This window comes from Cavia porcellus, unplaced genomic scaffold (assembly GCF_034190915.1).
Source record: "Cavia porcellus strain 051 isolate PalLab524CR breed Dunkin Hartley unplaced genomic scaffold, mCavPor4.1 scaffold_1, whole genome shotgun sequence".
NCBI lineage: Eukaryota > Metazoa > Chordata > Mammalia > Rodentia > Caviidae > Cavia > Cavia porcellus.
The window spans coordinates 27,245,556-27,269,405 of NW_026947484.1; the positions used below are offsets into that span (position 1 = coordinate 27,245,556).

General features: G+C 33.4%; 1 protein-coding gene across 6 annotated transcripts in view; it reads left to right on the forward strand.

The window, feature by feature from the left end:
- Scfd1 (sec1 family domain containing 1) overlaps positions 1–23,850 on the forward strand; it is a 95,395-nt gene that overhangs the window by 19,859 nt on the left and 51,686 nt on the right. For all 6 annotated transcript variants that reach the window (XM_063246442.1, XM_063246426.1, XM_063246429.1 and 3 more), the window contains exons 8-13: positions 1,769–1,824; positions 2,845–2,930; positions 5,970–6,069; positions 15,772–15,911; positions 22,626–22,716; positions 23,396–23,469. In XM_063246442.1, coding sequence (XP_063102512.1) covers positions 1,769–1,824; positions 2,845–2,930; positions 5,970–6,069; positions 15,772–15,911; positions 22,626–22,716; positions 23,396–23,469 — 547 coding nt within the window. The remainder of the gene's footprint in view (positions 1–1,768; positions 1,825–2,844; positions 2,931–5,969; positions 6,070–15,771; positions 15,912–22,625; positions 22,717–23,395; positions 23,470–23,850) is intronic.

Below are 23,850 nucleotides of genomic sequence, written 5' to 3' on the forward strand. Positions count from 1 at the left end.
CTCAAATAGCTTGGATATGTGTTTCTTTAACAACAACAACAAAAAAAAGCAATAAAATCCAAGCCATTTGAGGCTTGGCTATATATGTGTGTGTATGTGTGTGTGTGTATGCATAAATACATACATATATATATATACATATTCATATACATGTATGTATAAATGCACATATGTACACATATACATGTATACATATATACTATATATACATATAAATGTACATATATATGTAAAAAAGCTATAAAATCCAAGCCATTTGAAGCTTGGATATATATACATGTGTATATATATACATGTACATGTATGTATATATGTGTAGTATATATATACATATACATATGTTTATATATGTATTTGAGGCTTATATAACTTTATATCTTTTATATATATATATAAAACTTTCATTCATTAATCAGGCATAATCATCATTCTATTTTGCCATCCTGTATAATTGCTTATTGGTAGGGTTACTAGGGACATGCACATTATTTTTGTTTAGTGAGACATGATAATAGTTTAAAAGTAAGAGTAGACTGAGAAAGACCTAATGACCCCTGGAGCTTCAGAACCACCTTTATTATGTGTAGAGTAGGAAAAATGATTTTTTTCCAAAGGAAAAATAAAAAATACTGCCACTCTGATATAGAAGAATATTACCAGCTAATTTTTGTTGTTGTTAACCAGGGATCAGACTCACAATCTCACGTTTGCCAGCAGGCACTTGTACCACTGAGCCGAATCCCTTTGATAGCAAATTGTTAAATTTTTAAAAAGCAATTTTCAGAATATACATAGTATCCTATTTTTGTTTTTTAATACATAGGCATATACATATATATACATACTCCCACTTACATGTAGAAAAGAACATGAAAACATTATTTCTAACTCTTAATATGAATTGTTCGGGAGGACCTAGAATCCAGAGAGTTAACTTTTTGCATTTCTAATGTTACTTAAATTTTTATATCATTTATATATATAACCTAAGCCAATGGTGGCAGACCTATGGCCTGCATGCCACAGAAATGGTTTGTATCATTAAAAGCTCTAAAGAAAACATAGTTTTAAAAATTAGCTAATATTCTACATTTTTTGCTTTCCAGTCAATAGTGTATTTTGCTATAAAATCTGAAATGCAACACTTTTAGCACATGACTACAGTGTTCTCAAGTTTGTTTCGTAAGATCTTCAGTATAATTGAATTTTATCTATTACTTTATGATTTTGGCCTTTGGTAATATTTATTGCAATAATAAAAAAGAGAAAGTAAGAGGGCCAGTGAGTTGATTCAGTAATAAATTGTGGCCAATTTTTAGGAGCACTTTACATTACATGAAATAAATAAATTTTACATTTACATTAAATAAATTTTTTTTAAGATTAAGATGCTTTACTGTTAATTTGTAAAATTAAAGGTAGTATTTAAACTACTAAACTAGCTGAGCTCTTTCATTCTTATGGAGTCAAATTAAAGTAAATTCTCTGGGAATACTTTTACTTTTTGAAACTACTTAAAAGAAGTCAAAATACTGATTGTCAGTCCATACCTATCAGCCTACATATAAAGTTTTTCTAACTCTTGTTTTCATTATGAATAAGAGTTCATTTTTGAAACCTTGCTTTAATCTTGAAATTATAAGTACTTTTGTTGATAGCCTGAAACTGTATATACCTAGTCTATTTATTTTTTTGATGCTGGTGTATTTTATAAATATTCATTTTAATAAAAATCCAATATCATGGTTAATATTTATTTTTAAAATAGGTGCTGTTCCTATTATCAGATGTTCAAGGGGAACCGCAGCAGAAATGGTGGCAGTGGTGAGTTCATGCAGCTGTCACTTAAGTATAAATAACATTGTGTTTTCTCAGCAGTATCTTCTGGTTTTGTTTTTTTTTTTTTTTTAATATTAAGCATCTGACTACTATGGGTTATTATTAAATACCATTGGCAAATATTTTATAACATTGGGATTCCACTAAAGATATTAATGATTCCAGCCAATTTCTTTTTTTTTTTTTTTGCTAAAATCTGTACTACTCATTTAACTTATTACACTTATTTCCTTCCCAAATTATGTATTGTTTCATTTACCAAATACATATTTTTTTAAAATAAAATTTTTAAAATGGGATGAAATACATTTTAAAAATTCCCTACTTTATTGGAATAAAATGTTCAGTATAAAATTGAACAGTCACAAATTTTCTATAATAATTAAGAAGTAGGTGAGAAATTAAATACTGGGAAGGAAAGAGGGTGAGTAGTGTGGAAAGACTAGAAAACTCATTGACATTTTGGAACTATTAACTGAGTTACTACTGGAAATCTGATTTCTTTCATATAGTCCTATTTTCATTCTGGGGATTATTGTCCCCTGTTCTCTTTTTACTCCTAGTCAGTCAAATCAACATTTTTTTCCACTTAGACAGGCATCTGTTTATAACAGAGTCATTCTTGGAGAGAGAGGGTGGGTCATTACTGCAAATTGTTTACTGTGCCTAAAGTAAAATTAGTCAATGGAAAAGTGCTTAGTAGTTGGAGCAGTGGCACATACCTGTAATCCCAGCTACTCAGCTAAGAAAAGAGGAATACAAGATCAAGAGGCAACACAGTGAGACCCTATCTCAAGAACCGTGTTTGCTTGTAAAATCAGGCCTAAATCACAATAGAGAAGACAAGTGCAAGTTATGATAGTTTTGAAATAGTTACACTAAAATGTTCAGATTTTAGAATTGCTATTTTATAACAACATTCCAGCCTTCTCGGTTATAGAACAAAAATACAACTTATTATCTTACATAAAGTATTATGAGTTAATCTAAAATTTGATTTTTCAGAAACTAGATAAGAAACTTCGGGAAAATCTAAGAGATGCAAGAAATAGTCTTTTTACAGGTGACACACTGGGAGCTGGCCAGTTCAGGTATTATGTTAATGTACTTAGAAAACTTGAAAATAAAACTTGTCGAGTTTTTACTGTTGTTTTTCTTATAAGATGGAATAATCTTATTATACTTGTAGTAGCAATTTATTTCTTATTTTAAGTCAGGTCATCAGGTTCAAAGTTTTGACTCAAATGATTCTTGAAATACAAATGAAATGTTTATTCAATTTATATTATTTTGATAGCATATTATCTTTTATCACTATAAGTGAAAGCTTTCTGTTTACATGGATTTAAAGATGAGAAGCCATTTCTTTTTAGCTATTATTAATCCTCTTGGTATTAAAAACAGTGGATAAACTTGATACTTATTTCTATATTATTAAATTTCCAATTTTACATTTAAATACTAATAATTTTGCAAAGCATTTCTTTCATTGCTACCATTTCTTACATGACTAGGTAAACCCAAAGTCATTAATTAGTCAATTTTTTTGACTAGTGATACCAAAGAAACTTATACATTATAGTATGTTTTGTTAGTATTGATAATGGACAATATTGAAATGAAACCCACTCAAATGGCTAAGAATTATTGAGTGGAGTTAGGGTTTTAGGAAATTCTTACCCACAACTCACATGAATTAATAAATAAAGCCTATAGGAGGAAAAAACATGATGCCTGGAGAAATATTAGCCCTCTAGCAATAAAAATTTCATAATTGTCTATATACAAGGGCTGATCAAAGTATATAGGGAATGTTTGGATTTAAAAATGTGTACCGTGAACGTTCCACTTAGCTCATTGTTATTGACATTTTCTGAAGCAGTTCTCAAAGTCGCCTTTTATGTGTTTATAATATACAATTACAAATATGGTGAATGCTGCTATTGAGTGACATCTATTAGAAAGGCAGGTGTGTCCTCATCAACTCCCAAGTCAGACACTGTCAGTTTCTGGCTTTTCATAATGACCATGAAAGGTAAAAGTTTTCAGTTTATTCAGGACATCAAGGCACTCACAACAGTGCAAAGACATTCATGAAAGAGGCCCTCCGGAACTGCTCCAGTAACTGACAGGAATATGAAATAAGTGTGGTCCAAGGAACAGACTATTTTGAGGGAGCTTAGTGGCAAAATGTCTTTTAATTTTAAAAAAAAATTAAACATTTCCCACATTTTTATCACATCTTGTACTTCATAAATATGTTTATGTAGATTTTTTCCTTTAAATCAATTTTGATGCCTCCTATAGCCTTATGTACTACTGTACTGTGTAATTCACACTAACATTGTGTTTCAAACTTTTAGTTTCCTAAGCTCCTCCATTATTTCATTATGGTCTAAAGTATTCTTCAGAGTGTTTGTCTGACTTAAGCGGAGCAGAACATCAAATCGTCAATTGATTTTATTTTTTTTCTTTTCTTTTTTTTTTTTTATCAGTACCAAGGATCAAACTCACGACTGCATGCTTGCAAGGCAGGCACTTATGCTGATGATTTTATTTTAACAGATGCAAACACTATGTCATACCTTACTTAATAATTTCCATTTTATACTACAATATCAACCTTAGAAACCAATGTAAAGGCACTATTTTATTTGGATAATTATTAAATTGTTGCTCTCATTGTCAGTACAGTTGTCTTATTTGTTGGATGCATTTGTGAATTACTTTCTCAGCAACTTGTGTTAAATATAGCCATAGGCTAGTGAATCTCAACTAAGGCAATTTTGTCCCCCATAGACATTTGATAATGTCATTTTTGGTTTTTACAGCTGGGTAGATGCTAATAAAATTTAGTGAGGTGCATTGTAGATGCTCAGCAGCATCTTACAATGTTAAACTTCCTACAAGATACAGAACAAACCCCATAACAAGGTATTTCCTACCTGCTAAATGTCATTAGTACCAAAGCTAAGAAATCCTGCTATAAACCATCATCCTTCCCCTTCTACTTCACTCTTGAATAAATGATAGTAAGTGATAAAGGTGCCACTGAGTTTTTAGCACAGAGCGAGTAGAGATACCCAAAAACTCTACTGAGTTATTAAATGGTCAGAGATCTATTGCAAGAAGAAATATGTAGCTAATATAATCAGATTATAGTGACTATTAAAACGTGGTATGTTTTACTATAATGGAGTATGCTGCTGCTAACACTAGTTCCTTTAAAGAAAATCCCTAAAATTTCTGTGGACACATGGTAACCACATAATTTTGGGGCTCAGTGTGCTCTTAGTAGTCTATCTTACATGTAAAGTGTAAAAATGGAGTTACAGTCTGTGACGTGTCACATAGCTTTCTGTTACGTGAATAGTTATGTAATTCAGTACTATTGTGACATACTTTTATTGGTGTGTTACAAAAGAATAAGGTTTTTTGAGGCTCTAGAGCAGTTCTGGTGAACCTTTTAGAGCTTTCAGTGATACAAAGTCTGCTGCACATGTGCCGTAGGTTTGCTGCCGCTGCTCTATAGAGTCTGCTTTTTAAAATTTGTGTTTATAAAATATTATAACTTGTAATTTATGAAACTGTCACTCGTTTGTGTAAATTTATGAAAGTATATTCTTTTAAAAATTTTTTCCTGAATCTAACAGTATTTTTTGACCTTTTTCAAAACTATGAAATATATATCTGAGAAACAACTGACTTTAACTGTAAAACTTATTCTTTAAATATGTTTATGTAGATTTTTTCCTTTAAGAGTGTTCCCTGAGGACTGGAGATATATCTCAGTGGCATAAGCGCCTGCCAGGCAAGCCCGAGGTCGATCCCCAGTACTCAGAGAAAGAAATTTCTCTGAGTAAGAGGTGCAGTGTAGCATTATTTATAGGCTCTAAGGAATACAATCTGAGTTCAGGTTTATTCAGGATATTATGGCCTTAGGTGTCTGCAGTTTAAGGAGTCGAATCTATTTCCATGATTGACTGACCATATTAAAAAGAAGTGTAAAATATTATAGGTGTTCAGTATTAATATTCTATCATATCAAGATGATAATTACTGTATAGAGTATTAGGAAATTTTAAGTGTATACATTGCTATCAGAATTTCTTTTTTTAATGTATTTACAGCTTCCAAAGGCCATTATTAGTCCTTGTTGACAGAAACGTAGATTTGGCAACTCCTTTACACCATACTTGGACATATCAAGCACTGGTGCATGATGTGCTGGTAAGAGGATAAATACAGTACTTATTATCAACATCTGGTAACATTTAATGGTGGCTTTAATCTTAAACTAATATCATGCTGCAGAAAGAAAGTAGTAGCCAAGGACAAAGTTAAAAAATATGAATAAAAGTTAGTCTTACAGGTGCTAAAAAGTACTGAAGCATTGAAATTTAAAGTTCCAAATATATGGTCTTTTAAGTTATAGCATATTTATTAGTGGCATTTTTGACAATGATGAGGGAAAAGGATGAAGGAAAATGAACAAACATATCTTTTGAAATTTTTATTCTGAATAAGTAAAAATAAAATACAGATGTGTGTACATATACAAAAATGTGTACACACTTCAGGAAGAGAAAAACCTATGTAAATATTTTAATACTAGTTACTTTTGACCTCTGCATTTGCAAGAAATACTCAAACTGGTGGTCCTTAGCTTCCAGACATTTATTCATATGGTAAGCTGCTAATTAGACAGCCTTGATCATTGAGATTGTTGCACAAAGATTTTTAATCTCTTCTCAAAAGGCTACAGTTTAGTGGGTTTGCTGCAATATATGATGTCTTTAAGGTTACCCAGATGAGAATAACACCATCTGTTGAAAAAATGTCATACTATTTTTCTTTTTCCAAAGTGTATGTGTGTATTTTGGCTGTGTGTGTGTTTTCTCCCTGGTAAGAAAGCTGCCCTTATATCTTTTTCTATGGGAATCAATTAAAGCTCATGATGAAAATAAGTAGTATTTTTTATATTGCACTGTGAGTTTTCTGAAATAATTCTCAATGTCTAATTTCATGCATAAACCAAAAAAAATTGTATTTACGTATATACATCAGCTAAATACTGTGTTTAGCATGTGATTAGTAAAGATAAATAGCCCCAACGTTAAAGACAATACATACACAGGTAATTTCTTTTGGCTTGTTTTTATTTATTTATTTATTTATTGGTACCAGGGATTGAACTCATGACCTCACACTTGCCAGTCAGTCACTGTGCCACTGAGCTGTATCCCTGGCTCTACAAATCAGTACATAATAGCAGAATAGTCTCCATGCAAGATAGATAGGAAAATTATAATATAGAGACTAAAGAATTTGAATTCAGTTCATTCTAGTTTGCTAATTCGTAGCCCAGGCATGTAGGGATTGTGCTGTATAATAGTGTCATTATTACAGAGATTGCCTGGAATGTCATGTAAAAAGGAAATGGAAGCTGGATGTGGTGGCACACTCCTATGGACCCAGCGTTCCAGGAGGATGAGGCAGGAGGATCATAAGTTCAGGCTCAGCCCGATCAACTTAGTGACTTAGCAAGACTCTATCTCAAATGGAGGGAGGGGGACAAAAGCTCTGGGTTCAAGCCCCAGTAACACACACACACATTCACACACACACACACACACACACACACACACACACACACAGCTGCTAGTAGCTTAGTGGTATAACAACCGCTTATGCTTAAAACCATGCCAGAGACTCTAGTTTTAATCCCTGTAACACACACAGAAAAAATTAAAAATAAGGAAATGACATACGTATTTGTTTTTAATAGTTAATGGTTTATTTCTTTGAAACCTAGATGTTAACTGGAAGATGTTTACTTAAATCAGATTTAAGATTACCAGTGGAAATTGGCACTGCCACTTGTCCATCCTCGAGCCTTATGCCATGAGCCTGGGAAGGGTGTCAAGAAAATTGTAATCAGCAACAATTCAGTAGAGAGTACAAGAAGAATCCGAGGAACTACTGGGTTAAACCCTGAGTTTAGACATGGAAGCTGGTTGTAGGACATTAAATAAAACATTGGTAAGATTCAATTCATCTAGGAGCCTACTCTTTAGCAAACATTCTAGACCTGGGGTGGGAAATCTGTGGCAGGTATGATGCAGCAGGTATGCAAAACCCCTTCTGTTGGCATGTAATCCAAGTCACCCAGCAGTTGAACATCAGATAACAGTTATTTTTTCTAAACTACAATCTCAGTATTAAGGTTTAATTGCAGTGTTGGCACTTTGTGATAAGTAAGTAGATTTTGGGATGCCGTATGGACACTCATCTCTAAAAGGTTCACCGTCACTTAATTAGAGAAAAATACTTATACCTGTTTGGAGCTTACATTCTAGTAGGAGAGATATGCACTAAATAAAATGAATGTAAAATGTTTAAGAAGGTGAAAGTACTATATATATATATATATATATATAAAAGGTGACACTTTAAATAAGAAAGGCCTCACAGGTAAAATTATATTTGAGGAAAAAGCTAAAGGAGAAAAAGTAGTAAATAGTACAGCTATCTGGAAAAAGAACATTCTAGAAGGGTACTAAGTTTGAAAAATGGCAGTGTATTAAGTAACCACAGTGAAGAGGGGAGTAGAGTAGCCAGAGATAAGATTAAATAGGACACAAGAAGCAATATAGAACAATGTGAGGACATTGATTTTTAATTTGAGAGAAATAGGGAACCACAATGTTAATTTGAATAAAAGAGTAACAGTCTAATATACATTTGAAAGCTATCACTCTAGCTGCTCTGTTAAAAATAGACCCCTTGAAGCCATAGGAAAAGCAAGGAGATCAATTAAGAACTGTTGGCATTAACTTAAAAAGAGATGATACTGACTTTCAACAGGAATGAAATGATGAAGGCAGTGATTATTGAATTTAAGATTGTAAGATTTGTTGGTGAGTTGGATTGGATCTAAAGATACATCAAAGAAAACTCCCAAAATTTGGTCCCGTGCAGATAGAAAGACATTGTTTGTTGGATAGAAAAGCTGTGGAAAGGAGCAGTATGGTAAGTGGGAGCAGTATGGTCAGTCATTTAGTTTTGGACATGTTGAGTGTGTATGTCTATTAAGATACCCAAGTATACCTGTTGAGTAGGTAGACATGCGTTTGGAGTTCAGGAGAAAAATCTGATTTAGAGAAATAAATTTAGAGGTGTTATTCATGGATGGTATTTTAAAGCTAAGAAACAACATGAGAGCACCTGAGAATGAATACAGATAGAAAAAAGTGAGGACCTAGAACCAAACATAGAGGCCCTTCTCCATTTAAAAATCAAGTTTGTGAGTAGGAACCAGCAATGTATGGAAAGGAACAGTCAGTGAAATATGAGAAATATATCTGTGTCGCTTTTGGAAGCTAATGAATTATATATTTTGAAGAGGAAGTGGGGATAACTGATGACTAAGAAGTCACCCATCCATGTGGTCATAGCAAGGTGATTAGTGACTTGGACAAAAGCAGTTTCCATACTGTAAGGACAAAACATTGAAATGGTGTTAAGAGAATAGGCATTTTAAAACCATAAAAGTGCATGGTTGCACATGCCTGTCTTCCTGGCATTCAGAATACTGAAGCAGGAGGATCACCATGAGGTTGAGGCCAGCCTGGGCTCCATAGCCTGTCTCAAAAAATAAAAACAAAAACTGTAAAAGCTAAGAGAGAGCAACAATTGCCTAAAGGGGAAAATGAGGTCAGAAAATACTTTAAGTAAGAGAATTACTGCCTATTTATGTACCAGTTGGAATGATCAAGACAAATTAATGCAAGAAATATGAGTGTCCTGCAGGTGGCGTTAGTGAGTAACAAAGAGCAGTATTCCTCAATCTCAACATTAACATTTTTGGACCAGACTATGGGAGGAGGGGAATACTGTCCTGCACATTGTAAGATATTTAGTATCCCTGGCCTCAATCCTGCATAATAGTGCCAGTAGCATTCCCTCAGTTGTGAAAACCAAAATGTCTGTTTCACACATTGTCAGATGTACCCCAAGGGAGGGGAATAGGAAGGACCCCAGATAGAGGACCACTGCCTCAGGCTGAAGATGGGAAAATTTCGGTGCATGACTTGGAACAGGCATTTCCCAAGACCAAGGCTAACAGTGGTCCTTAATGAGGTTTTCACTGTTCCAGCATGAAATGAAAATAATAAGCAGGAGATGAGTTTTGTACTGGCCATTACACTAATTTTATTTCCTACTCTTTGAAGTCAGAGTATCATTTTACAAATAAAAGATGGTAGAAGATAGTAGAGTTGCTTTTTGTTTTAATCTTCACATAATAAAAACTTGGCAGTCCTTGAAGAGGTTCATTATAATACACTGCACAATATATAGTGATCCAATTCTATTCATTAATTTTAATGCATTTTCTAGATATGAATAAGATATGAAAACTGAGCTTTTATAGATTATATAACTGCCATTGTTTGTTGATTTTAAAACATACTATTGAAGTTTCTTCAGAGCTTTTAAAATTTTTGATTTACCTTTTGTCTCCACAAGAGGGAGTAAAAGTTTAGAAAGGAATTGTTAAGTAGAGTTGTAGTTTACTTTTTATATTAAATATCTTTGAAGATCTGGAGCACTAATAATTATGTTTATATATTTAGTCTTGGAACCACAAAAACTCAAACAGCATCCCTGTATATTAGAAAGATTACTTTTATTTAAACCAAAAAATACACTATTCTGATGAAAAACTTGGCAATGCCCATTTCCTTTTATTGGGACACAGAACCAAAATTAATAATTAGTCATTCTTTTTTTATTTTATCTAGATTATGAGAGGGATGGATTTGATTGTTCAGTGGCAAAGATGCTTATCCTCAATCAGAGGGTATCTTGTTTTGTACTTTTTTCTTTTTTAAAATCTTGGAATTGAACTCAGGACCTTGCACTTGCCAGGCAGGTTCTTATGCCACTGGGCTATAGCCCCAGGCTCTTTACATCTTTTTCCCGCTATTACTGACTCATTTGAAACAGATAAATAGAATATATATCTATATCACTTTCATAAGCATGCTTTTTTTCCCTCTCAGGAATATAACAAAAAAATCCTAGTCACTTGGGAAACTGAGGCAGAAATATCACAGGTTTGAGCCCAGTCTAGGCAACTCAGAGAGATTCTGTCTCAAATAAAAAGGGCTGGAGTTATACTCAGTGCAAAGGTCTAAACTGAAGCCGCAGTAATACTCACAGACACATGCAGGAGTACAATAGCAAATGATATATAATAGGTATATTTTTTTCCAGTACTGAGGGCTTTGCACAGAGCCCCCCTTTTTATTGTTTATTTTGAGACAGGGCCTTAAATAGTTGCTAATTTGCCCAGTTTGATCTCACTCTTGCAGACCTCTACGTCAGCCTCCCAGAATCCCAGAATTAGAGGTACATACCACCACACCTGACTTAAACATGCATTTTTCTCAAACACTGGTCTAAAGACTGAATAAATGGCTTGTGAGTTGAAATTATCACATAAAAACAGGCAGAAAATGTTTGCATGTTGCATATTGCCAGCAGTGTATCTGTGGCAGGGTTTCCAGCTAATGATTCCTAAAATTAAAAAAAGCACTTGTTTTAATGAGTGGGCAAGCTTCCCAGACATTGCTGATGCTTGCAGAATATCTGCAGCTCTGAAGTAGATGAGGTTGTGTAGCTTAGTCTAAGTCAGCCCTCAGACTTCAATTGTATGAAGTGTTAATTTATAATATCTCTTGTTCCTCATTCAATGTGGATCTCTGAAGGGAAGTGCTTGCATCATAGAGATTCAAATATTTAGGATAATGAAACCTTTTAATAGTCACCATGGCAAAAACATTTATGGTTTGCACTTCAAATATTTTTTTTTTAAATTTCTAGGAAATGTTTCAAATCAAAATACAAAAATAATGCTATATTTAACTCTCGTGTATATTATTCAGCTTCCTCTCATTACCTGATTTTATGAAAGAATACTTTTACATATCTGTTTTAAAAAGATAGTTGATCAGATATGATCCTGCACTCTTATAGTCCCAGCAGCCTAGGAGACTGAGGCAGTGGGTGCTCAAATTCAGTACCACACTAGGCAATTTAGTGACTGAGCCAAACCCTATCGCAAAGAAAAAAAGGGTTCTAGGTGTGTGTGAAGGCCTGGATTCAATCAGTAGTGCTGGGAAAAAGAAAACAAAGTTAATATTGTTATTATGCCCAACAAAATCAGAAATAATTCCTTAGCAATATCTAGTACCAGTTATCTCCAAATTGTTTCAAAGCTGCCTATGTTAGTTGGTTTGTTCAGATAAGGATCTGAATGTTATCCACCCATTGTATTGGTTGTTACCTCTCAGTTTTCAGTTTGCAGTTTCTCCCTTGCCAGCCCTTTTTATTACCATATTTTAGTTCAAGAAATTGGGTCATTTTTTTCTATAGAATCCCTTATATTTTTACTTCTCACTGACTATATTCTTACAGTACAATTTAACATGTTTCTCTATTCTCAGTATTTTCAGTGAACTGACAAATCTAGAAATTTGGTTTGATTTGCGTCAATTCTTTGTCAGTATTGCCTAGAGCAGGGTTGCGTAGTTTAACTGTTAAAGTAAATCTCAAGTTTAAAGGAAATAATTGTGACTTACAGAAATATTTGTCTCTAGAGAAAGTACACATCTTCACACTTCTTTATCATTTGTTTCACTGATATCCTTAGAACCCAAATTATTTAATTCTTAAAATGAAGATTTTTCTCTAGAAGGTTGTACTCCTTTTAGGAGATCTTAACTTTCTCCTTAACTTTGTGTGAGACAACATAGACTCTCATCTTCAAGTGACTGAAAGCACGTCACTTTGCTGCAGGACAGACTAGGAAACAGAGCTTTGGGAGACTGTGCACTGATGGTAGGTTTTCTTTCCTCTTCATTAAATCATTCTGCCCACTTCTGTCAGCATTAAGAAATATTTATATGTGCTTATAGTTTTACATGTTTTTCTTCCTTTACTCTGTTTTCTTCTTGTTGATGAACTTGTTAGCACAAGATAAGTGATCTCGTGAGGGTAAGCCATTATCAGCTCAGAATGAAAACTCTGATTTTATTTATGACTCCAGAGTACAAGTTAGTTGAGTCAACTAGTTTAATAATTACAATAATACTGTTTGTAGTTAAAAGGGTAGTAAACTCTTGCCAAATAAAAATTATCTGCATTTTAATTGGCTTTTTAAATATGTAAATATAACCCTTCATTCTGCGTACATAGATGTCATCCCTGTTACCAGAGGTAATTTTGTTAACACTAGCTATCCGTGGCTCTGTTGATCTGCGTTAACTTTTGAAAAAACAAGACAGCTAAAGTCTTAATGTTTTTAGCATTTCCTAATGGGAGTTGTTTTTACCTGGTGATTTGAAGTGCTGATGTCCAGTCTTTTAAGTCAGGAAAATGTGACTGTTTCAGGGAAAACATACACGCTACCATGTTAAAACCAATTCTCTTGTCTTTTGTTTGTGTATAAACGTTCAGTTGCTTTAATGTTATTGAGTTTAGCACAGAGTATTCTAATTTCTCAATTTTCAAGATTGAAATTACATTTCCTTATTTGCTTTGCTATTATGCAAACAATGGAAATGTTCTTACTGCTATTGTGTTGTTTCTCAGAGCACTTAACATCTTTTATTCCTTTTTCATTTTATGTTTTATGTATTCCATCAGTACTTCAGTAATGATACACTCTCCTATTTTTAGAGCAGTAATTTTTTTAGAGCAGTAATTTTGCTAACCAATTAATTTTATTTTGAATGAGCTGTGTCATCACCATGGAAATAATATTTCACTAGAAAATCTAGTTAATAAAGTTTAACTATTGAAATGTGTTTCTCTCTAGTATCTTGTTAAATAATTTTTAAAACTTAGAATTCTTCTCAGTTGTGACTATTAGTATCTATTCATTGTTTATATTTATCACACAAAATGCTTTCTCAGAATTCTGCCATTTTTATCTTTTTTTTCATATGGGTGACTTGTATAAAGTATAGATTAAAAGGATGAGAAACTGAGAGGAATTTAAAAAGCTTACTGATATTCTTGATCTATAATATGAGGGGGCCAGTAGGAAAGACAGTACTAACAGGTTGAAATATAACATAGTGTATTATTTATCATTCTAACCATTTATTATAACTATTCTTTAAACTGCCTATTTTGTACCACTATTTTCTACACTGCAGTGATTTCAAGTGAAAGGACCTGATTCCAAGTAGCTCTGTTCTTTCTATGGTACAATTAGCATAATGCTTAAAAGCAGTTGTCCTAAAATCAGATGGCTGGTTTTAATCTAAGTTCTGCCATATTTTTATATAATCTTGTCCAATAAATTCTTCTCTGTGCCTCAAGGTTTTTCATCTTTGAAATGGCAATTTTATCATTTCTAAAGATTATCATAAGGATCAAGTGATTAGTATAAAGTGCTAAGAATAGTACCTTCACATAAAAGATAGCTATTCTTTTGTGAATTTTCTCTGATGGTCTTCACTTATATAGGAAGAGAAGAGTGCTTCATTGCTTCTGTAATTTACCAAGAAATAGATATGTTGCTCCTTTGTGGTGGTTAGACATTTTATATTTCATATATATTTCTTTTTTATGTCAGAGGAGAAAAGTGGCAGAAAATAAGGTATTATAGAGGATTTATTTAGAAAGTTATAGAGTATACTCTGGAGTCAATATTGTAGGCCTTATTTTATCTGGAGATTAAATTGTATTCAGTGTATTTAGGCAGCCAAGATCTAGAATATCATTAATTTAAAATATACCTGACTACCTTAGAGCTGAGATAGTTATGTCATAGTCAAGCTTAATAATTTTTCCACGTAGTTTCTTATTTATCATTTACTTTTTGATAGCCATGTTTTTTCTTATAACTCACCACTGAGTGAAATTGAATAATGCTGGTCATAGGGAAAAACAGATCTAACACAAGAAGAATAAAGGAGAGAAAAGATACTTCTCTGTTTACCTGTTGTGTGTTTGTGTGGTTTTTCTTTTTGTTTTTTCCTTTTTTTTAAAGAAAGATTCAAAAAAATCAAGCATGAGTAAAACTAGTGAGAGACAGAAAAGTTTAACAACTGTTCATCTGGCTGGCTTTTAGTTTTTATGTGAAAAGGGGATGCTATAATTATTGTAACTTCTACTTTAATATTATAAAAAATATAGTCCATCAGTAAGTATCACAGAATGTTAAGACTGTCTCAGAGTTTAAAAATTATTATTTATGCCAGGCTTACATATTTATACGAGATTATAGCTGTAATTCCATCACTTGGGAGACTGAAGTGGGAGGAGTGCAAGTTTGAGATCGGTATGGGACAGACTTAAGTTCAAAGCCAGCCTGAGCTAAAAGTGAGAGCTCTGTCTCAAAAAATGAAAAAAGTTTTTTTTTTTTTTTTTTTTTAATGGTAACAACCAAGTACCAAGAAGTTTAGTCAAATAAGGTGATAAGGCCAAAAATGGACCTACTGTGTGGCCATGATAAAGATGAATGAGGTAGCTGTACCTATATCGATCGAGAAAGGAAAAACTCCATGTGTGTGTATCCGTCTTTCAAAGAGAATATGCTTATGGCAGTATAAATACAAAATGCAGAAAGATTTTTCTGAAAGAACACACAAGGATCTTAACATGATTTCTTTGCATATTTAAAATATCAATCATATACATCGCCTAGTTAAACTGATAAACTTTATAAAAAAAATGGTAAGTACATTTGTGTATAAAAAAGCTTGGAGGAATGCCTTTTGAATTTTAGATTTGTATTTTTGTCCTCAAAAGTATTAGGAAAGGCAGCAAAAATTGTATGTTGATCATTTTCCATATAGAAAATGTGACTCTTAAACTCAGAAAATGGTTATTTAAACAGGATTGCTTTTTTCATAGGATTTCCACTTAAACAGAGTAAATTTGGAAGAATCTTTAGGAGTGGAAAACTCTCCAGCTGGTGCTAGACCAAAGAGAAAAAACAAGAAGTCTTATGATTTAACTCCAATTGACAAATTTTGGCAGAAACATAAAGGAAGGTAAATAAGAAAATGTCACTAAGATTTTTGTCATTAAAGAGAAATACAGATATTATCTAACCTAAGTTAATCTGAGAAAAATATTGAAAGGTGATGGTGGTTCATTCACATACTGAGTGAGAGCTGTAATCAAATAGCCATAGATATGTATTTTTATTGCTTGTTTTCTTCCTGATTCTTACGGGCTTTGTTAGTTTTTATTTTGCCAGGGCCACTTCTCTTTTCAGTGAACTCATCCCATTAGAGTTTGTGAATCACAGATAGTCTGACTGCACTGACCCTCAAAAGACCATCCCTTTCCCCTTTTTTAAAAATTGTCCTTGTTGTACTGAGGATTCAACCCAGTGCTTCCACACTGAGCTACATCTCCAGTCCTTTTAAATTTTTTATTTTGAAAAAGCCTTACACCAAACTGCCCCGGTCTGGGCTCAAACCTGCTGTCTTTCTGCCTCAGAGTGCTGGATCACAGATGTGCACTATATGCCTGGCTTCTACCTTTCTTTAAATAAATTTTCATGATAGGGAACTTTGGAATAGGATTTTTCCTTTATGTTCCATGAGTGCCTTCACTAACACATCCACAACACAGGGCCATCATTTGTGTGGCTGTCAGGTGGCCCTCTGATCTGGATTCAATTGTTCTCATGAGCTTGCACTGCCAGTGGTGCATGCATGACTGTCCTCTGGAGCAGCGTATATTGCTTCTCAGGGGACCTTGATTACAGTTACGTAGACAAAGGCATTGATTTAGCAGATCGCATGTCACCGAACTAGAGTTCTTTAAGGAAACGGTATAAAAATTATAAAATGGTATATAAATTATAATATTGCTAATCTGTGGTACAGCTGTTCTAAATGTATATTATACCCACCAAGAATGGGGTGCATGTAAAATTCCCATGTTAAAATTTAGAGAATTAATTATGGATAAACCATGAATATGAAGACATTTCTTCTTAGTAAAATTGTTGATTATTGTAATAATTGGAATGAATAGTGTTAGTAAAAAGACTTAAAAGTGATTAGGTCCATTTGTACCAGCAGTGCTACAGCTGCTAGATAATACAGGCACATCTGGTAGTTCAAATTCACAGTAACATGTTAAGCCTTATATTATATAGCAGTATATGGAGTACCTGTGCCTGAAGCCCAGAAATTATATTCAAAATATGTTATAAATTCTGAGTGCAAAATTGTAGTGATTTGCCCTATGATTTGTTGTAGGCAGATACACATATCCCATATGTTGTTAAATGTTGAAGTACTTGATAGAAGTAGTAATTGCTCTTAAAGTTATCTAATAGTCATGATGACTAGAGAGAGGAAATATTTCTCAGAAACAGAAGGATGCTGTTTATCAATTACAGGAATACTAATATTTGAAATAAACATACAGAGAAATATAAAATGGAAGTTTTATTTTTAAAACACACTGTTTTAAAAAAAATTTATTTTTTGTAGAGAAAGTTACTGTCTCTCATTATGGCAATTTTGGATATATTATAATTCATTTTACTTTCAATAATGTTCTTCTCTTTAGAACTCTATAATCTACATTTTTCTCCAGAATGATGAAGTAAGAGAAATTGAAATTCATTGAGAAAGCATTACTGATACAGGCTATGAGATATTTTAAAACTGACATTCCCATTATAATTGAGACAGAATCTAACTAAAGCCATCTCCACAGTAGTGACCTTAATTGGTCTTCAACCTGTAGTACAAAAGCAATAGAAATACAAGAAAGCAGGCCAGCAAGATACCTGCAGAAGTCTTATTTCAGAATAACTGATCTCATTGACACTGAAGTAGATAAAGTTACAGGCAAAAATTCAAAAACCAAATGACCAAAATGTTTGAAGAGACCAAAGAAGAAATACACAAGCAAAGTTATAAGGTGACTACTGAGCTTAAAGGAGATTCCATTAAACAAGTAAAAAATTTTACTAATAAAATGTTCAACCTTAAAGAAGAAATAAATTAATTGAATTAAACATCATTAAGTTGTGTTACGTACATATACCAGCTTCCTACAAGTATATACTAAATTATATACTACATGTACTAATAAAATTTAAAATTTTTTTACGTTAGAAAGTATGAATGACCATTTGGTATAGAATTAGAAATTGTGAAGAGAACACAAGCAAAACTAAGAAATACAAAAAATTCAATGAAAAGTACGGATAGCAGATTTAATGAATGTGAAGACAGTGTCAGACATTGAAGACAAGTTGGGTTATCACAACTCAGTGACTCCTAAAAATGGTAAGATCCCATGATGTCTGGATCCAACAGCTGCTAGATAACAAAACCAAAAAATCTTCGGAATCATAGGAATAAAAGGAAGTCTTAGACTGTGGCTTGAACAGTATAAAAAATTATTAACTGAAATCGTAGCAGAAGAATTTCCAAAGTTAGGGAAAGAATTCAGTACCTAAGTATACAGGAGGCATATGGGATACCAGGTACTTATGACCAGAAAAAATGTACCTACCACACATCATAATCAACTTCCAGAAATTCAACAAATACTAGAAACTAGAATACTAAAAGCTATTAGGCAAAACCTATGAAGGCAAGCCTACCATAGTAACAGGAGATTTCTTAGCACAAATCTTAAATCCAGGGAAGCTTTGAGTAAAGTGTTTCAAACCCCAAAAGAAAACAGTTGTCAACCCAGACTTCTGTGTTAAATCTGCTGGAAGATAAAATAGGTAAAACTCTTGACAACACAAGAAAAGTCAATGACTTGCTGAAAAGAACCCCAGAAACTGCACCAGAAATAACACCAGCTATCAAGTTGTATTGTATCAAAATTTAAAAAGCAAAGCAAAGACAACTGCCAACAGACTATAAAAAAATTCTGCCAATTACTACTCAGAGGACCAATAATATATAAAGAACTTTAAAAAAAATTAGACCTCTCCAAAATAAACAATAGCCAACCAAAAAAGGGAGCAGTTGAAATGAATAGACACTTCTTAAAGTGTCTAGTAGGTTCTAAAGTGGGCTAGTAAGTACATGAAAAAATATTAATCACCTTTGACCATTAGAGAAATGCAAATCAAAACAACACTGAGATTCCATCTTATTCCAGAAACAGTGAGTGTTACTGAGAAGTCAGAAAATGAGTCCTGACAATAAGGGGAAAAAGGAAACCAGTAGTGCTGATGAGAATCAGTGTGTAGATTCCTCAATAAAACTACCTATAGAAAACCAGAATTGCACATATACCTATGTTTTTAGCAGCCCAACTCATAGTAATTAAATCTTGGGAGTAGGCTGTATAACAACAGATGAATAGATAACGAAAATGTGGCATATATATATAAAATAAAGTACTCCTTGCCCATAGAAAAGGTAAATTTGAGTCATTTGTAGGAGAATGATACCCTTGAGTCCATAATTTTAACTGAAATAAAAATCAGACACAGATAACCTGTCATGAAAAAGTATAAATAAAGAACAATATCAAAGAAAGATGGATGGGAAACACGTAGACTTCATGGAAATGAAAAAGGGATCTAGGAGTAGAGGGAGAGGAGAGAGAAGGGAAGTAGAAGTAAAGTATAAAAATGTGACAGATACATGCACAGTATTCATCATCACAAGCAAACTAGTATATCTTTAAACGCTCATGAAGTCTGCGGCCATACCACCCTGAATGCACCTGATCTTGTCTGAAAACCTCATTAAGAACAAAATAAAATCGAGATGTCCTAATAGAGAAGCTTAAGGAAAAAAAACCTCTTCATTCATATATGAAAAGAATGAAAATTTTTTATTATCTTTGAATATTGAAAACTGCATGTTTTTATGAAGGAATTGAGTTCTTACTGCCAATTGTTCTACAATAAGAATGGGCATAAGGGAACAACTGAAGGATTCATGACCAACAGATCAACCCTACAAAGAATGCTGAAGGATGTTCTAGAGAGAGAAAGATGACCACAGTTCCAGGAACAGCAGCAGAGGGGAATCTCCAAGCATAGCAGGCATTTGAATGGAGGGAAAACAGCTGGGTGACCAGTGGCAGGAGGATAGCATGGCAGAGATGAGCCAGTGCCTGTTGGTTGTAACCATTAATGTGGATGCCCTCAATTCACCAAAGAAAGAAACATGAGCAGAGTGGATTGGGAGAAAGGATCCAAAAATATACTGTCTACAAGAAACATCTAACTTGAAAAGAAACTCATTAATTGAATGTCAGGAAAGAAGACAATGCTCCATGCAACAGGGACCCAGAAAAACAGGGCAGGGGTAATTTGCCCATCAGCTACAGAATAGATAAAAAAAAGATATGGTACTTTTATACAGTGGAAAGCTACTCAGCTATAAAGGACAGTCTCGAGGCTCTTAGAGGTAAATGGATGCAACTTGAGGTCATGCTCATGTTTCAGACTCACATGGGTGAACATTGTGTTGTCCCCCTAGTATAAAAAACTGAAGGAGTTAGTGGGATCCACCATAGATACTGTGAAAGTGCAAATAGAGGAAACATCCAAAAAGGGAAAGTAGTAACCATTGTTAATTTCCTAGTGTTCTGAAGTCCTGTATTGTTTTCATTGTTTGGTTTGGTTTGGTTTTATCCTGTTTTGTATTCTTTGATTCTGTTATGCCTGATGGTATGGGCAGTTATTTTGTAGATGAAAAGATATATTATGGTAGTCATTGTTGATTTCCTGTTATCTTGTTTTGAAGTCCTGTGTCACCTTTATTGTTTTGTTTTTATTGGCTTTATTCTGTTTCATTTTGTTTGATTTTATTCTATTTATTTATTTATTTATTTTGGAACTAGGGATTGAACTCATGACCTTGTGCCTGCTAGGCAGGGGCTTGTGCCGCTGAGCTAAATCCCCAGGCCTCTATTTTTTTAAGATTAAAAAGACAGAAAATAAAAACAAAAAGCAATACAGACAGACAAACAAGAAACCAAATACAATAACAGCATAGGTTCACAAAACAAGATGATAGGAATTTGACACAATGGTTGTAATATTACATATTTTTACCTTCAAGAGGGTTGCTTAGATTAACAGATACAGATATGTAAAATTATCTAAATATGAGTATTAGTTTTATTTAAAGTTTTTTTAAATGAGCAAAGGACCCTTAAATAGAGTTTTACTTTCTAAATTTCATTTTTTTGTCAGCAAAATGGTGAGGTTATAATTCTACTATTTGTCTTGATATCAGAATATTAGATGAAACAATGACCAAATACTTGTCTGCAGTTATATAACTTCTATTGGTGAAGACAGAAATGGAACTATTCTGTCAAATCCCAAAAAGATGCTTTGTCATTACTAATATGTATTACTATTCCTATCTTTTTTTTTTTACCAGTACCAGGGATCGAACTCACGACCATGCACTTGCAAGGCAGGCGCTTATGCCTCTGAGCTAAATCGCCAGCCCCTACTATTCTTATCTTAACAACTGATTAGGAGTAAAATAATAGAGATAAATGCTTAACTGAATATTTAATGTACCGTAAACTTAAAATGCCATTCTTTATTCAGTGAGACCCAAAACATACTAGAGATTTTGAAGGTCTTGAAATTCAACCAGCACATATTATAGATGAAGCTAGGGCCTTGAAAGGTAAGAGCTTTCTTATGAAGGCTAGTTCTCATTGTAACTAGATGGAACAAGGACTTCTGACCTCTCAGTATAGTGCTGAGGCCTCAGGGCTGTTTTTCGGCAACGTAGACTGCTAGAGTTGTAGTAAGTGCCGGGAGTTGTTTGGTAACATTGGGTAGCATTCTCCAAATCCTATCTGAACTCTCATCTTTTCTGCCAATCTCCATTGGATGAAATGTGCTGATCATTAGTGAGATATTTCAAGTGCTGGTACTAGAAAAGGGAAGTTTTTGTTTCGTTGAAAGCAGAGGAGAATTCCGGCCTATAAGGCTGTGTGGAACAGTGGTGGCAGCACATGCACTGCCATGGGCTGTTTGTATCATTGAAAGCTCTAAAAAGTTTTTCATCACTGGTGTAGATGAAAAATACTCATCTTAAAACTACCTACTGTACATGCATCTAGAATTTTTCAAGTTTAGTCTTGTGTTACACTTCCTACTTAAGCTGCTCCAGAATTGCAGATGAGTTATATCTGAAGTCTGCAGAAAGTACTGAGGAACTGCATTGGCCTGAAGGAAGACGTCAAGCAGGAAGCCCACCAAAACTGGGCCAGGTGCTATTTTTACCAACATGACTATTAACAGTACTGAATTGCAATATTTTTTCCTTACTTACTTGTAAGTAATACTTCTTAAATACTATCATTGTAATTGAATAGACTCTTTGACATTATATGTTATATGTTAATTGATATACTATGATTTCTAAAATATTTTCAGTCACGGAGTTGAGGATATAGCTCAGGAGCACAAGTGACTGCCTGGTAAGCGCAAGATCCTAAGTTCAATTCCTGGTACAAAAAAAGTACTTTTCAGCCACGTAAAAGTATGTTTTGTTGTAGCAACACATATGTGAAAGGAGAATGTGATGTTACTTAAGTAAAATTTGGATTTATAAATACTATGTATTTTAAAGCCTATGTGGTTTTATTTATGTTGAGTTTTCTATTAAAAATATTAATATCCAAATAAATTATTTGATATCTTCATTGTGTATATTTCAGAATTCACACAAAAATCAGTCTTTTAATGTCATACTCATAGTTCTTCTTGTGTCATTTTGTCTTAGTCCATTTCCAGAAGTTGCAGAATCAGTTCAGCAAGAATTGGAATATTATAGAGCCCAAGAAGATGAAGTCAAACGACTTAAAAGCATTATGGTAAGATCCTATTTGCTTGTCTCAGAATTACAGGGAAAAGAAACGATACCTGCAGGAAAAAAGAGGTTCATTTTTTTCTCCTCATATAAAAGTTTAAGGCTATTTATTGCTTTAATAACAACAAAATTATACTCAGTTTATTCATGTAATCTTTAAAAAACTACCTAGTTCAAAAAATTGTAAAAAAATAATGTCATGATTCAAAAAAATTATACAACTATTTTAGAAATGTTCTAATACTTCTATCATACTTTAATCAAAATTTAGATTTCAACTATATTACTCACTACTGTGTGACCTGTGACAGGCCTCTGGGCTTCTTTATCTGAAAATCTCAGCTGATTCTTTCTTATTTACTGAGTCAATGATTTATTAAACAAGTGACTAGAACTTTTCTGTAACTGCAAAAGTGCATACACTTTCTGGGTGTGGTGGCGCACATCTGTAATATCTGCTCCCGGGAGGCTAACGCAGGAAGAACGAGCGTGAATTTGAAGTCAGCCTGGACTACCTACCCAGACCCAAATAAACAAACATGTGCTTGCTCCTCAAGAGGACAATTGTTATTTTAGGTGACATTAATCCTACTGTTTAGCAATAATCTTAGGATTTGAGTTGATTTTATGGTTGGGCCTTGGAACTATAAGTAGTTACTAGCACTGTTTTTCCTCCCCACCAGGGGCTAGAAGGGGAAGATGAAGGAGCCATAAGTATGATTTCTGACAATACTGCTAAGTTAACATCAGCTGTGAGGTAAATACTCAGTATGTCTTCTTTGAAATCTCTGTGTTGATGAGGTTAATTTTGGTGGTTGAAAATGGTTAATGTTTTTAATAGGAAATAGCGTATAATAGCAAATTCACTTGCAAACATAAAGAACAAAATTATGTCTTTAACATGTTTATAATGATTTCAAATCTCTCTTAGATACAGCAGGACATTTGTTTCTTTTACCAATTAGAAAAAAGTGATGACAGAAGAGTAAATATGATGTGGTTTCTCTTACATGAGAAATCCAAGGTATAAATAATTTAAAGAGCAAAATAAAAAAACTATAGGAAACAGGGAGGTAGACCTTTTGGAAATGGAAAGGAAATTGGGAGAGGGGAAAAGGAGGGGAAGTACTGTGAAAAG